Below are 15,844 nucleotides of genomic sequence, written 5' to 3'. Positions count from 1 at the left end.
TATTGAAAGCATTAATGTGCACTTTAAAACACATATGAAATGTTTAATTATTATGGTAAAGGTAGAAGATGAGCAGGATTTGAGCGAGTCTAATTGGAAAACGGGAGACCAGCCGTTGAAGCTATTGTCGGCCGGTGTTGTACCTTTCTATGTTTGCCTATTAAACTAATCAATTCAAACTAATAAATAAATATCTTCATTTTTTGGGATCCAACAATCCCTCAGATGCTTTCACTAGATTAATCAAAATACTAGCTCTATAGTATTATGTAAAATGTGGTACTACCTTACACATGAAAAACTTTTAGCATTTATTAAAAATCAAGTTTATAACAATTAATTTGCATGAATCTTTGTTTCACACTTTAGTCACGAGGGACTGTCTTCTCCCTATGATGCGTATGCTTTATTTCATCTGTATATCAAAATTATAAATTTGGTATCATTATTATAAAATACTATAAAATATTTGACATGTTATCATTTAGGTGAAATTAATCGTCTAATTAACTATTCCCTGATCATTTTATACGAACTGCTTTAAATTTTAATTTAACATGATTAAACTAACATCGTTGGTGTATATATATTTTTCCAAGTTAAATGTCGATGTTAAAAAAAAATCAACACAATCTTCTTTAGTTGGAATCATGGGATACGTAATGGACCATGATGAAGAAACATCAAAAGTTTAATTGGGACTACCAAAGCACTTGAAATTGATTCATATGATCCACAATTTGAGAAACCTCAATCTTAATCAACCCAAGTTCTATCTTTTGGTGGGCAATTAACGTATTATATATACAAATTCCTCCATAAATTTCGTGGGTCGGATCATGCTTATCGAATATAATTATATATCTTTCCAACTACATATATACTTTATAATTCACGAATCTAAACATTTAACAAATTTCCCCTAATAAAAGTAAAAGAAAAAGGATCACAAAACATATGCAATGATGCAATTTATTGCTTGAATCACAAAGAGAGAAATCAAACCATGCGCCATAATTATTAAATTTGAGGAGCCATGGATGATGATACATGCAACACAAGCAAAGCAAAGTACAAACATTTTTGTGAGTGCATGTATGCGTGTAGGGTCAATTTATTTATTTTTTATTTTTTATTTTTTATTTTTATTTGGGTGTAACACATCATGACATGGTCCCTTGCTTGCTCAACATACCATGTGACCGATTGACTATTTTACCTATACTTTCATGAATTATCCTACATATTTAATTAATCTCTCATTTTTTTTTTGAACGGAAAAATCTCTCATTTTATTAATCCCTAACACAGGTATTATTTATTTAAACATTTTGTTTTTCGGAATTATTTGGTGCTCGTGGACCGTCGGGCAATTTTCATCAATTTATTGGTGTTCATGCACCCTAAAAGAATGAATTTCGAATTTATGGAATGATTAATTACCTACCCTTGAAAGCTTAGCATTATTGAATTTTGCTTTAAAACGCATATAATTTTACCCTTGAAAGTTTAGTACTATTATTGAATTTTGTTTAAAAACGTATATAATCTGGGCTCGTACGAGTGATTAACTAATATATCTATGATACTCTTTGTATATTTTGTTGTTGGCATCTACGATACTAATTAGAATTAATATTAATAGTGTTTATAATAATAATAATAATAATAATAATAATTAATTGTATTGTGAGTGGAAAATAATGTCCGCCACATGATAGATATTTTTCAAAAAATTGAAATAGATTAATTTTTGTGGACATTTCAAATGATAAAAAATGGACTATTTTTTGTGACAGAAGTCATAAGAAGGATCATTTATTTGCTTCTCAGCCGGAGGTGGCGACGACCTGCAAGGGCTGGCATCCCCTTCCTCTTGGAACAGTCAAATGTGATGTGGATGCAACCTTTTTCAAAGATGATTACTCGATGGGCATTGGGCTCGTTCTGCGCGATCATGAGGGTGCCTTCATCCTCGACAAATCTGTCAAAATGCCGGGATTGAGAAGTGTGGAGGAAGGTGAGCTCATTGGCATTAAGGAGGCCCTCTCTTGGCTCAAAGACCTGGGTTACACGCGTGGCTGGGTTGATTCGGATAGCAAACGGGCATGCGACGTCGTGAGCTCGGGGGAGAGAAACATCACGGAACTAGGCGTTATTGCTGCCCTTTGCCGAGCCGACCTGCTGCTTCTTCCGGATATTCGTCTCCGTCATATTAGGAGAAATCAAAATACCATCGCTCATTGTTTAGCGAGGGCCGCGAGGGATATTACGACACAACATGTTTGGAATGAGCCCCCTAACTTTGTGGTGAGTCATCTCCATGTACCATGCTCTTGTAATTAATAAGATATCTCCTCTTTTCCTCAAAAAAAAAAAAAGTCAGAAGAAGGATCATTTATTTGCTTCCAAAAGTTTTTAATAAATTATTACTCCATTCATTCTAAAAAAATAATCTTAGAATAGAATGACACATTTAATAAAAATGATCGAGTCTAATGCGAGTGAAGAAATAATCTCTTTTAAGGATAGTGGTTTAGTGAATAATGAGGATAAAAGTATTGAAATATATGTAATAGAAAATAAATAAATAAATTGATATATTAAAAATAATAAATAAATAAAATTATTTTGCTGAATATTCCAAAATATTAAATTAAAATTATTTTTGATAAACTTTTTTTTTTTAATAAATGTTCCAAAATATTAAATTAAGACAATTATGAACTTCGCAATGTATGCCTCGAACGAAGCCACAGTGGCAGAGACGAATATTAAAAAGAAGGGGTAAAAAACGGAAACCACAGACAAACTTTTCTCAAAGCCAGATCATATATTCATAAAACCATCCAAATATATATCCTCTCTCTCTCTTAAAACAGACGCGCAGGCCACCAAACTCAACAGAACTACACCAGCAGAAGGCCACAACCTCCAGTTCCAGAGAGAGAAATCTAAAGGAATATACTTATACACAAATAGAGCACATATACTATATATATATATATATAGAGAGAGAGAGAGAGAGAGAGAGAGAGAGTCCTGCGCGCGCGCGTATATTTGAAGGCTTGAAGAATCTAATTCAATCACGACAATATCAACATTCCTCCTAATATGTAATATTCAGGCGCATAATGCCAATAAACTGCAGAGGTTTTTTGTATTCTATTTTGTCCTTTGACTGATGTATTGTAGATCTTGATCCTAACGAAGCCATCTTCCATTTTCTTGATAGCTAACTGTTCTAGAAACGGCATCGGTTAATCCAACTAGCTCCGCATTGTTCGAGATTTGGATTCGTATTCGAGTATTTGAAGTCTAATTGGAAGTTGGTTTTGAGTTCGGATTGGAGGATATTATATAGAGAATTTCAGAATCGACTGAAGACGGCGGAGCGGCGGAGCAATGGATGACAGAGGAGGAGAAGGAGGATCGTTTGTGGCGGTGCGGCGAATTTCTCAAGGACTCGATCGAGGAAGTGCCTGTCATTCTACTGGTATATTCCTTTTTTCCTTTCGCCCCATCTGTTATGTATATTTCAATTATCTTTTGGTTGATTTATCCTCTCTCTCTCTCTCTCTCACACACACACACACACACACACCTGTTTAGGTATTTATATAATTGTATGCAAAGCGTGCGGTTGATGTTTTAGGAAAATTTGGTGAAGTTAATTGACAAAAAACTATGTTAGTTAATGTCTATTTGCGATAAGTTTTTTCTAAGGATACACTTCAATTTCTACTGTTCATGAAACTTTCTTGGTCCTATCTAGAATAAAGATATGCCTGCATTAGCGCAGCAATCCAGGAACTTCGTGTTTTCTCATGTTTGTTTTTGTTTTCTTTTAAGAAGCTTTTTTTCATTCCTGTGTGTTAAGGTATTTATACAATAAATCTGCTGTTAGATATCCTTTTCTAACTTGTTTCCGTCTTATTATAATTTGCATGTTTTACTATGGTAAATCGTAGTGTACGAGAGTTCACCGATGACTCAAAATTGAGCAGATTTTCTATATTGAACTAAAGCTATTTGTTTACCTGGCATTTAGACAAGCAGAGCTTCTATGCAAAATTGCGAATAGGACCAGGGTAATTGCAGTGTCAGTTATACATTTGGTGGTTGTGCTTGCTTCATTAAGTTTGTTTGCTCGGGTCCACGTTACAGTCGCTCACTATTCCTTCTACAATAGAATAGGATACATGCAGTTTGTTTTATCTTCTTATTAATTGTGGAGCTGCTGTGTTTTAAATAGGGTGGGGTTATGTATTGATTGTGTAGTGAGCAGTGTTCTGCTTAGTGATATTAGAGGGAGGATGTGGTTGAGGTTTTTATACTCGGGATTATTTATGCTGAATTAGTTGAACTTACTAACATTCTAGAAATTAAAAATTGTACTTGAATAATTGGTTCAAAGCTATCACGACAGCATGTTCATGAGCGTCAATTCTTAGTATATCACATATCATGGACTACATGAATATAACAAATTTGTGCATATTTTCTCCTATTACATTATTTTATTATAGTTGAGGTTGTTGCAGGATCTGCTGCATGGCTAGGCAGAGGCCTTTCATGTGTCTGCGCTCAAAGAAGAGATTTTGAAGATCACCCATCATTTGAGTTGACGCCTGCACAGGTAATAGTTTGCTTAGTTGGAGTATCCAGTTTTTTTTGTTTTTCCAGTGTGTTGGTGTTGCTTTTACTCCCTGCCACAGCAGTATCTGCAAATCATTCACGAGCTTGTTATTTTCCAAGTTGTTTAATATCTACATTTTGCTGATTTATTTCATAATCGAGTCCATTTGGAACAATGGTATATTCTAATAAATCTGGCGTACCATGAACAAGCAAAGAATGTGGCTAGCAATACTTGTATCATTGTATGTTTCTTATTAGTTTTTACTCTCTGACATGAATATTTTTCTTGGGGAGTCCTGCATATATTGTGATTGCTGGGACACCTAAAATATGTGGATTTTCTACCAAGGTCACATGTTCATAGTGGTATTTTAGACTGCTTTTCACTGTCAAGTTTAATCCATAATTAGGAACTGCTTCACTAAATACTGATGTTGTACTGTGATTTTATGTATCAGGAAGAATGTCTACACAGGCTACAGAACCGGATAGATATTGGTTATGATAGTTCTATTCCCGAGCACCAGGTGTAGTTCATCATACTTCTAAGAAATTTGTTTATCCAGTTACATTTCGCGGGCCTTATCTGAAGCAAAATAGCCTTCTAAAGTTACTTCTTCGGTTATGTGCGTATTTTCTTCCATAGGAAGCTCTAAAGGCATTGTGGCATGCTGCCTTTCCTGGGGAGCAACTATACGGTTTAATATCAGAACAATGGAAGGAAATGGGTTGGCAGGGGAAAGATCCATCGACAGATTTTAGGTATTCCATCATTCTCTTGGACTTTTGGGATTGCATGAACCAAATTGGTCATATAATTACCTGTAGCCCTTAACTTATAGCATATTATTTCAGGGGTGGTGGTTTCATATCATTGGAAAATTTGTTATACTTTGCAAGGAATTTTCCGGTATGTTTATTTACTATCTCCATCGTTATCTTATTATCCCTCCCTGTGCATGGGTCTAATGCATATTTATCGCATGTACTTTAATTCATGAGGTTGTGAATTAGTAATTAAATTGAGATGAATATTTAGTTCACTATTGTTGGTTGGAAAAAACCTCACTATTCTCTTTTGCTTCAAAGTATATCATGAAATGGGTCCAAATTTAGGGAAGAGAATATTATAATCTATTCTTTTTTCTCAGAATTGTAATTCATGGTGCATTTAGTTGGATAGCGGGGAGCATATTTACCTCAGCATGGAGTTCTTGATAAAGCATTTAAAGCTTCCCTTAATAAGCTTGTAGATCCATAATATTAGGACAGAAGGTTATCTTGCCTAGGTCTATGCTCAGATAGCAATTCTTGGAAGGAGGAGGTTTGCACATAGATATACGAGAAATTCCTTTTCGATGGCCTTATAAAAGCATACATCATATCTAGTGTCCAAGGGAATTATCATTTTGCAAATCTATAGTTTTCCTTGAAATGTATGATATAGTTTTGTTTTGGTAAAAAGCTCACCAAATATTTTTCTCAGACATCTTTTCAGGATCTTCTTCAGAAGAAAGAGGGTAACCGGGCAATGTGGGAATACCCCTTCGCTGTAGCTGGTGTCAACATCACATTCATGCTTATTCAGATGCTTGATTTTGAAGCAGGTAATTTGTTTAATGTTATGAGGCCAAATGGCAAAAACTGAATCATAGACAGAGCTTGTTTGCTCGTTTCTTCTGAAAATACCTGCCTCAAGTGATCTAAATCCTCCAAATTCTTTCAGCCGATGATTCTTTTCATCTGAAATTAAGATGCAGCCTCTCTGCATTCACCTGAAATGTTCTGTCTGAACCTATGTTAGTCTCCAGAATTAAATCACAACATTTAACCTTAATTTCAGTATTCCTTCTTATTCCTTGTTAGCTTATTAATATTAGTTTCAAGTGGTTCCTAGTGCCTGACATGCAAATTTGCTATAAAGCAGGCAGTCGGTTCTCTGGCTTGAATCTGTGCCGTTTAAGGCAATTGTTAAACATGTGAGAAGAATTATGCTGTTTGCTGGTCCTGTAATCTGTTTGTCATATTTGCAGTAAAGCCCAGAACACTTGTGGGAGCAACCTTCTTGAAGTTGCTTACAGGTAATGATTTCCATCTTCACTCGTATCTTATGCAAACACTGGCTAATATAACTTGCCAGGAAATGCCTTACTACTTGGATACATCTACTCTTTTTCAACTTATTTTATGCTCCAAATGATGTTTCACTTATTGATGATTTCATCTCATGCTGTCAGATAATGAATCAGCTTTTGACCTTCTATATTGTATCACGTTCAAGCTAATGGACCATAAATGGCTCGACATGCATGCTTCGTACATGGATTTCAATGTAAGTGTGTTCACTAATTTGTCAGAAATAACTTTTCATAGGGTTCAAATAAGGGGCGGGCTTCTTTCAATTCTAGGCCATCGCGTGTAGTTTGGAAAATATGATTCCACTTTGAACAACGGCTCGTGATATTTTATTTTTGTATTTATGTAACAAGCCTTTTTTTATCATGATACTCTCAGACTGTGATGAAAGCTACTCGCCATCAGCTGGAGAGGGAGCTTCTCCAGGAAGACATTGTACGCCTTGAAGACCTGCCTTCATATAGCCTTCTTAGTCGGTAACGAAGCATCCATCTTCCACGTTTTTTGAAGGTATGAGTCGATATATCCAGCACCAGGAAATGCTAGTTTGCTGGATAAATCCCAATTTTGGTGCTTCCTACTAAATAGATAGTTTTGCTGATCGGATTCGAGTGGTGGCGCACCAGTACCAGAATTTATGTGTTTGTTGTGTTTGCTTTCTTACCTTTTGACTAGTTTGTCGTATGGAGGGAAGGGAAGGGGGGGAAAAGACTCTTAGCCAGTGATGCTAAAGCATGCTTATTAATGCTCTTCATTGCTGTGAGCTTTTCATAGCAAATTTGCAGGCATGCATTTTCTGTTAATCTATGTGAATCAATCTTTAATGACACAGATATATGAATAGTTTAGTGCAATTTACTTCATCCTCCAAAGTCCACTGATTTATAACACTGTCGTGCTCTTTGGAAACTGCAATTTTATATAATCTGTTTTGACTCCAATCAAAAGTTTGGTAGATCAAATATAGACCAGAGACAAATTTAAATTAAATTCGTCATGGAGATATGATTCAAATTTAAATTCACACTAGTGATGCAACAATGCGATGTGCCGCAAACATTTTTATACATTAACTTTCAAAATTTTAAGAAAATTCTAAATAGTACATTTCATAATACACGTTCGCACACACACATATATAATTAAATAACGCGATGATCTTGCAATATTTTCAATTAAAAATAACTAGCTCATTAAGTATCTATTATTAAGTTATCTGTAGTGTATTGAATCTATTTAATGTATAAATATATGGTTTGTTTTTCTTAAAACAAGCTGTATGGATTGTCCAAAATATTTTTGATTCAATGGCTATTGCCACGAACGCTTGTGAAAATTTAGTCCCTAATGAGAATTCGTGACTCCGCCAAGAAGATACAAATACCGGAGTTGAGATGTGAGTTTCGATGTATTAATCCAATTGGATGGGTGGAATTAGGAGCAAGGAACACAATTCAGTTTGAAATCCAAGATCAACGGCTTAGGATCCGTGATTGATGGAATTGGAAGTAGGCGGGTTCAGCCACAGCAGATTATAACCATACATAGTCATAGACAACAAAATTAACCGAAAAATCCCAACGGCAACGGCCTCATCATATCATGAGCTCGCTGCTACTGCCGCGCACAGCGCCGCCACCGCCATTCCTTTCAGCAAGGGTGTACATCCCTCCACATGTATACAAACACCCAGCCGCAATCCTCCTAGAGCTCTGCGCTTCCGTGAAAGAGCTCCACCAATTCCTCCCTCTCATCATCAAAAACGGCCTCTACAACGAGCACCTCTTCCAAACCAAGCTCGTCAGCCTCTTCTGCAAATTCGGCAGCATGACCGACGCCGCCAAAGTCTTCGACTCCATTCAAACCAAGGTCGACCCCCTCTACCACACCCTCCTCAAAGGCTACGCCCACCATTCCAATCTCGACGGCGCTTTCAACTTCTTTGCGAGGATGAAGCACGACGCCGTCGAGCCCGTCATCTATAATTATTCCTATCTACTCAAAGCCTGCGCGGATAATTTCGATTCGAGGAGGGGTAGGGAGATTCACGCGCAGTTGGTGTTGAGCGGGTTGTCCGCCAATTTGTACGCCATGACTAGCCTGATGAACCTCTACGCCAAATGCGGTGCGGTTCAGGATGCGTGCAAGATGTTCGAGAGAATGCCTGTGAGGGATTTGGTGTGCTGGAACACCGTGATTGCGGGTTTTGCGCAGAATGGGATGCCAAAAAAGGCGTTGGATTTAGTAGTGAGGATGCAGGAAGAAGGGCATAGCCCTGATTTGGTCACTGTGGTTTCCATTTTGCCTGCCATTGCCGATCTTGGGGATTTGAGGATTGGGAGATCGATCCACGCTTGTGTTTTCCGACGCGGGTTGGAGTCGTATGTGAATGTTGCTACTGCCTTGTTGGGCATGTACGCAAAATGTGGGCCGATTGGGACTGCTCGAAGCATCTTTGATTCCATGAGTTCAAGAACAGTTGTGTCTTGGAACTCAATGATCGATGCTTATGCTCAAAGTGGGGATTCTGAGGAGGCATTGCATCTGTTCCAAAAGATGCAAGATGCGGGATTGAAGCCTAGTAATGTTACCGTTATGGGAGCTCTGCAGGCGTGTGCGAATTTGGGTGACATCAAGCGCGGTCAGTTTATCCACGAGCTGGTTAAGCAGTTGGGACTCGATTCTGATGTGGCTGTCACGAATTCTTTGATTTCAATGTATTGCAAGTGCAGGAGAGCAGATGTAGCTGCTGAATTGTTCAGTAAACTGAGAGTGAAGACACTGGTTTCTTGGAACGCGATGATATTGGGATATGCACAGAATGGCCGCACAATGGAAGCTATCAGCCTCTTTGGTGCAATGCAGGAACAGAACGTGAAGCGTGATTCATTCACGTTGGTGAGTGTCATCACTGCTGTAGCTGAGTTGTCGTTGTTGAGGCAGGCGAAGTGGATCCATGGAGTGGTCATAAGGGCATGTTTGGATAAGGATGTTTTCGTGATGACTGCTCTTGTAGACATGTATGCCAAGTGTGGAGCTATACACACATCAAGGAAGGTGTTCGACCGGATGGGGGAGAGGCATGTCACGACGTGGAATGCCATGATAGATGGATATGGAACCCATGGTTTCGGGAAGGAGGCAGTGCAGTTGTTTGATGAGATGTGCAGAGGGGATATATCACCAAACGACATCACATTCTTGTGTGTGATCTCGGCTTGCAGCCACTCGGGCCTTGTAAAGGAAGGCCGTTGTTATTTTAACCTCATGAAGGAGACATACGGCCTAGAGCCTGCAATGGATCACTACGGAGCCATGGTGGATCTTCTTGGTCGAGCTGGGCAGCTCGAGGAGGCTTGGGACTTCATCCAGACGATGCCCGTCGAGCCAGGGCTCAACGTGTATGGGGCCATGTTGGGAGCTTGCAAGATTCACAAGAATGTGGATTTGGGAGAGCAAGCTGCTGATAAACTGTTTGAGTTGGAGCCTAAGGAGGGTGGATATCATGTTTTACTTGCAAATATCTACGCAATCGCATCAATGTGGGGGAAGGTAGCGAAGGTGAGAAGCTTGATGCAGAGGAAAGGGATTCAGAAGACTTCCGGGTGCAGCTCCGTGGATCTGAGACACGAGGTGCACACGTTCTACTCTGGGAGCACGAGCCACCCCCAGTCGGAGAAGATCTATGCGTACCTTAGCAAGCTGATGGAGAGGATCAAGGCAGCGGGGTACACGCCTGATACCAGCTCGATTCATGATGTGGAGGACGACGTGCAGGAGCAGCTGCTCAACACGCACAGCGAGAAGCTTGCCATCGCGTTTGCACTCATCAATACAAGGCCCGGTGCCACCATTCACATCAGGAAGAATCTGCGGGTGTGTGCAGACTGCCACAACGCCACCATGTTCATCTCTCTGGTTACCCAACGTGAGATTATTGTGCGGGATATGCATAGGTTCCACCATTTCAACAACGGGACCTGCTCTTGTGGAGGCTACTGGTGAGACCATGCTTGAGATTTTCTTCACCAATTTTTGCACAACTATTTAGATTGGCAAGAGTTGATTGTTGTGTTGGTGGAATACAAATAATGTGATGATTTGAGTAATATATGTCATTTATATGTTGATGTACTACACATTTTTATTGTTGTTCGGCCAAAATATTTGCTGCACATATTTTGTTGGTTTAAGGTGTATTCTTTTTAATTGTAAATTGATTATACGAAAAATGAGGGTTAAATAAATATTCTCTCTTTAAATTTTCCCTCATCTCTACGTAAAAGAATTTCACTACTCATTCCATTGGACATTGTGAATCTAGCCGCCCAGGGTATAAGTCATTGTTTTTAAATAAATTAAATTTGGAAATTCTCTTCTAAGAAAATAAGTTATGTTATTGAATTGATTAGTCTCTTCCCAAATCTAAAAGTGCAATGAATTTGTATATTTCATAGCAAATATACAAAATGTATGAATTTTCGGATTGCTGCATCAAAAATCCATCCAGTATAGTACTCCCTCCGTCCACGAAAAACATGCCACTTTGCTTTCGGCACGGGTTTTAATAAAATGTGAATGGAGTTGGTAGTGGAGTAAGGGTCCCACTTTAAATGTGAGTGGAATAGTGTGGACCCTACTACTAAAAATGGATGTGGCATATTTTTCGTGGACGGACGAAAAAGGAAATTGTGGCATGTTTTTCGTGGACGGAGGGAGTAGTATCTATGCGAGTTGGTTTGTTGGACCATTGTCCAAAATTTTGAGAATATTCAAAGCAAATTTTAAGGCAAAAGTTATACTCCTCTTTTCCTTTCCTACAAAGAAAGGCGAAACCTTTTATCAACTGACGAATAAAATAAACAAAACCAAAAATAAAAATTGGCGCTCGATAGAATATTCCAAAGCAAATGGTGTCTAGGGTTTGTGCGCTCACCACATTCTCGTCTCGTGCGGTATATCTATCTCTCTCTCTCTATATATATATACATACACACCGCTTGATTCGAACGCTTCACACCTTCACTTCAATTGCAAACCAATACCCTTGGGCGAAAATGGAGAAGACCTTCATTATGATCAAGCCTGATGGTGTTCAAAGGAACCTGGTTTGTGTTTAATCGTTCATTTATTTTTTTTAGAAACTTTCTGTGGTTAATGAAGTTGAGAATCTATTGTTTTTTATAGCCAAAAAACCATGTAATTTGTCTACTGTTTGGTTTGCTGAAGTTGTTTGCTTTGATTCAGGTTGGTGAGATTATTGGCAGGTTTGAGAAGAAGGGTTTCACTTTGAAAGGTAGCAATTGCAACTCACTATTATCTTTGGCTTTTGCTTTGATTAAGGCATTGCTTGTGTGTGTGTTTTTTTGCGTTATTTTAGTGATTATTCAAACATTTAGTTGTTAGATTTGTGTTTACAAATTGCTGATTTATTTCTCTGATTATGCGAATAGTGTTGCAATCACCTGCTGATTGATTTTCTAGTTAGTCTTACTTCAAAAATAACACACACGCACACACACAAGATTACTTAGATTGTATTCTTGTAATGTTATATACTTGCTGAATTATTCTAAACTGAATAATTGATAATATGCCTTGAATTTATGCGTCGAATTAATGTGAACAAGTTAGTTTAAGTGGTGTATCTGTTTGAAAACAGGGTTGAAGTTTGTGAGTGTAGATCGTGCTTTTGCTGAGAAGCACTATGCCGATTTATCTGCAAAGCCCTTCTTCAATGGTCTGGTTGAGTACATTATCTCGGGCCCTGTTGTTGCGATGGTTTGGGAGGGCAAGAATGTCGTAACCACGGGGAGAAAGATCATTGGTGCCACAAACCCTGCTGAGTCTGCCCCTGGCACCATCCGTGGTGATTATGCCATTGATATCGGCAGGAACGTGATTCATGGCAGTGATGCTGTGGAGAGCGCAAGGAAGGAGATTGCTCTATGGTTCCCAGAGGGGATTGCAGAATGGAGGAGCAGCCTTCACTCGTGGATCTACGAATGAACTCCCAACTATTATGCGTATCGCCATTGCCTGCTGTACCCTCAACTTATGTATTTAGACTTTGATTTTGCCTTTGAATGTTTGATGATGCTCATACTATGTCTCCCCCTATATATATATATGAGTTTTGATTTGGACCAAATTAAAATTCCGAATAGGCTAAAAGTTTATGTATTTTATATTAAAACGTTATATTGTTGAAAAAAATCCCAAAATTCACTAATAGTTTGTGAAACACCTCAAAAAAAATGTTGTGAAATGTAAATTAGTAAAAAGTAATTAAAAATTTAAAAAACAAACAAACAATTAAAATAGTAAAAAAAAATTATATCCAACACATACCAATGTTCATCGACTAAGGAACATCTTCTTCTCTCAATACTGCTACATGTTCCTGGTTGGGGTGCAATACGGGATCTATGAGTGCGGGATCATGCAGGGAGTTTATGATTTTCGGCCATAAAATACCTTGACATCCATAACATTTATGCAGCTTTGAGGTTGGGACACCAACTCTAGTAATAGAGATCTCTCAACGAATGTATCTAAGTTTATTTCCTTCATTTTATTCAATACTAGTGCGCAACCCGTCGAAATTCGACGGAAAACTATTTTAACTTATTATATAAATTATTTTTAAATTTATTTAATTTAAGATAATATAATTAAAATTATATTAATTTGAATCATATTCCTCAATTAAATGTTAACCTTTTGGTAAATAATAAATATTCTTTTTATGTAGATTTTTATTTAATAATATTTTGAAAAATGTATCGATATTGAAAATTTTATTTCATCTGAGCATCATCTCGTCTGAACCTTGTAGGATCATATCATAATCTAAATTTTGAAAGACGACAACTAACGTTTGAACATCAGACTTTTGAGTATCATCTCGTCTAGACCTTAAAATACAAAAAATGAACTTTTATGTGTCTAAGTTTTTTTAACATCACTATCTGGAGCTTTAAAAATCAAAGTTGACTTGTGAGATTGTATGATTTGGAGCTTCTAACATCATAACTAACTTGTAAACATCATTTTGTATGAAACTTGAAAAAATCTTGACAAACTTTTATGCATTATTAGTTCTAAATATTATAATTGGGTTCCAAGAATCATCTCGTTTGGAGTTTTAAAAAACAAATTTAACTTGTGAGTATCATCTCATTTGAACTTTGAATGACCACAATTAAGTTACAAGAATTATTTTGTGTGTAGCTTTAAAGATTATTATCATCTTTAGCTTGTAAGATCATAACTAACTTCTAAACATCATCTTGCATGCAGCTTGAAAAATCTTGACAATTTTTTGTGCATTATTTCATGTGGAGCTTGAAATATCATAATTGAGTTTCGAGCATCATTTCGTTTGAAATTTGAAAGAATAAAATGGACTCGTGAACATTAATTATCTTCAAATCTTGAGTTTCGAGCATCATTCCGTCTGAAAATTGAAAGAATAAAATTGACTTGTGAACATTATCTCGTTTGAAGTTTGAAATACCATAACTAAGTTTTGAAAATCATCTCGTGTGTAGCTTAAGAAAGTTGACACGAGATTCAAATTGTATTAATTTATTTAGTAATTTAATTGATAAATTTTCATAAAAAATCTATGTTGAATCCAAATTTTATTTTTAAAATTTTATACAAAATATATTATTTTATAATCAAATTAAATTGAAGAAATAATTTACTTAATCAAACTAATTTATTTTTTTAAATTAAATTAATTAGACTATGTATTTAATTAAATAAATTTGGTCAAATTAAATTGACAAAACAATTCAAATTGTATTAGTCTCAATCATTCCGCCAATTAAATGTAGATTTTTAATTTAGAGAGCAAGAGCTTATTCTTGTATAAGTTTTATTTTGATGAAATCTTATAAAAATACTCAATGTGAAATGAGGTGATTTATATGAATTCTTCACTCGATTGAGATTATTATAAATTTGATACATGATTAAAGATTTCTAATTAATAAAATTAATAACAAATATACATCTAATCACTAACATTCAATTGAAATAATTTATCATATATAGATTATAATTTTTTTTATCAGACATGTAAATCTAATTTTTATCTAGAAAAAATAAATAATAAAATTTATTAATTTAGATTATATGTAATGTTAATATTATTATATATATACATTTATTATTAATTATATTTATTATGATTAGTGAATCTTTATATAGAATGTAATAGTTAATTAATTAATAAATGATGAAGATTATATATGATAAATTTTGAAATGGTAAGATTTTAGATATGCCACATAGGTTAAGGCTTAATCTTATTATATAATAGATTTAGAGCATTAATTTAAAATATTGTTGGAAGACTTTATGAGCATTAAAGTATCTACAACCCAATTGGGTTTTAGAGCATTAAGTTAAGGTGTATGATTAGTTCAAGATTTCAACTGTAAAAACAATTAAAATATTGTTGGAAGGCTTTCCAATTAAAATGGGTCCGCATACAAAATGTGGGCCTGTGCTGCTTGTCTTTTAAACAATGTTTCGTAATATTGTAGGCCCAAACTGAAGAGCAAGAAATGGGCTTCATCTTATGAATATAGATACACCACATTAATTGATTTTATGCTCCGATATAGCCCCTATGTATGAAGATGGTTATGTATAAACTATTTTCCACATTTAAGAAAAAATAAAAAATAAAAAATAAAGACGAATAGGAACATGAAAATAATTTCAGTGTGAATAATAAGTCCGAAATCCTTTGTATATATAAATTTATTGAGTAGAATCGAACAGAAAAATTGCACGAAATTTATTTGATATTTGTAGTTGGATTAATTAAGAATGTAGGAATAAGGTGATATTCTGTGAGCAGCTAGCAGACATCCACTACATGCAAAGGAAGCGGCATTGACTCAGATGTGCAACTACAATTTTGATTCAATTACATTAAAATGTCGGGATTTTTTTGGAAAACGTTTCAAAATCCAGATAAGGAGTAGTTAACGCAACTGATATTTGAAATGCAATATAATTTATAAGCCATGATTCAATCATTTGTATT

General features: G+C 36.0%; 3 protein-coding genes across 4 annotated transcripts; all 3 read left to right on the top strand.

Annotated features, from left to right (window-relative positions):
• The first annotated feature begins 2,808 nt into the window (after nt 1–2,808).
• Nucleotides 2,809–7,640, top strand: LOC131022812 (uncharacterized). 2 transcript variants are annotated; one of them, XM_057952337.1, is made up of 10 exons: nt 2,809–3,116; nt 3,236–3,496; nt 4,545–4,639; nt 5,100–5,168; nt 5,288–5,403; nt 5,497–5,551; nt 6,128–6,248; nt 6,675–6,722; nt 6,879–6,973; nt 7,156–7,640. In XM_057952337.1, the coding sequence occupies exons 2-10, from the start codon at nt 3,406–3,408 to the stop codon at nt 7,255–7,257; spliced, it is 792 nt and encodes a 263-aa protein (XP_057808320.1). In that variant the 5' UTR covers nt 2,809–3,116; nt 3,236–3,405; the 3' UTR covers nt 7,258–7,640. The 2 variants fall into 2 exon arrangements, with proteins under 2 accessions (XP_057808320.1, XP_057808319.1); XM_057952336.1 differs by having other exon boundaries at nt 2,811–3,153.
• A 306-nt stretch (nt 7,641–7,946) lies between these two features.
• LOC131022811 (pentatricopeptide repeat-containing protein At1g11290, chloroplastic) lies at nt 7,947–10,914 on the top strand. The gene has a single exon (XM_057952335.1). The coding sequence runs from the start codon at nt 8,380–8,382 to the stop codon at nt 10,780–10,782; it is 2,403 nt and encodes an 800-aa protein (XP_057808318.1). The 5' UTR covers nt 7,947–8,379; the 3' UTR covers nt 10,783–10,914.
• Nucleotides 10,915–11,503: 589 nt separating this feature from the next.
• Nucleotides 11,504–12,880, top strand: LOC131022810 (nucleoside diphosphate kinase 1). Its single transcript, XM_057952334.1, has 3 exons — nt 11,504–11,885; nt 12,025–12,073; nt 12,440–12,880. Exons 1-3 carry the CDS (start codon nt 11,688–11,690, stop codon nt 12,784–12,786), a joined length of 594 nt encoding a protein of 197 aa, XP_057808317.1. The 5' UTR covers nt 11,504–11,687; the 3' UTR covers nt 12,787–12,880.
• Nucleotides 12,881–15,844: the final 2,964 nt, after the last annotated feature.

This window comes from Salvia miltiorrhiza, chromosome 4 (genome assembly GCF_028751815.1).
Source record: "Salvia miltiorrhiza cultivar Shanhuang (shh) chromosome 4, IMPLAD_Smil_shh, whole genome shotgun sequence".
Taxonomy (NCBI): domain Eukaryota; kingdom Viridiplantae; phylum Streptophyta; class Magnoliopsida; order Lamiales; family Lamiaceae; genus Salvia; species Salvia miltiorrhiza.
This window is presented reverse-complemented; position numbering and strand designations above follow the sequence as displayed.

Excerpts from the sequence above, each read along its gene's own strand:
- LOC131022811 (XM_057952335.1), top strand. The coding sequence starts at position 8,380 with ATGAGCTCGCTGCTACTGCCGCGCACAGCGCCGCCACCGCCATTCCTT.
- LOC131022810 (XM_057952334.1), top strand. The coding sequence starts at position 11,688 with ATGGTGTCTAGGGTTTGTGCGCTCACCACATTCTCGTCTCGTGCGGTA. Across the intron at positions 11,886-12,024 it reads ATGGTGTTCAAAGGAACCTG|GTTGGTGAGATTATTGGCAG; the intron begins GTTTGTGTTTAA and ends GCTTTGATTCAG. Across the intron at positions 12,074-12,439 it reads GAAGGGTTTCACTTTGAAAG|GGTTGAAGTTTGTGAGTGTA; the intron begins GTAGCAATTGCA and ends GTTTGAAAACAG.
- LOC131022812 (XM_057952337.1), top strand. The coding sequence starts at position 3,406 with ATGGATGACAGAGGAGGAGAAGGAGGATCGTTTGTGGCGGTGCGGCGA. Across the intron at positions 5,404-5,496 it reads GATCCATCGACAGATTTTAG|GGGTGGTGGTTTCATATCAT; the intron begins GTATTCCATCAT and ends ATATTATTTCAG. Across the intron at positions 5,552-6,127 it reads ACTTTGCAAGGAATTTTCCG|ACATCTTTTCAGGATCTTCT; the intron begins GTATGTTTATTT and ends TATTTTTCTCAG.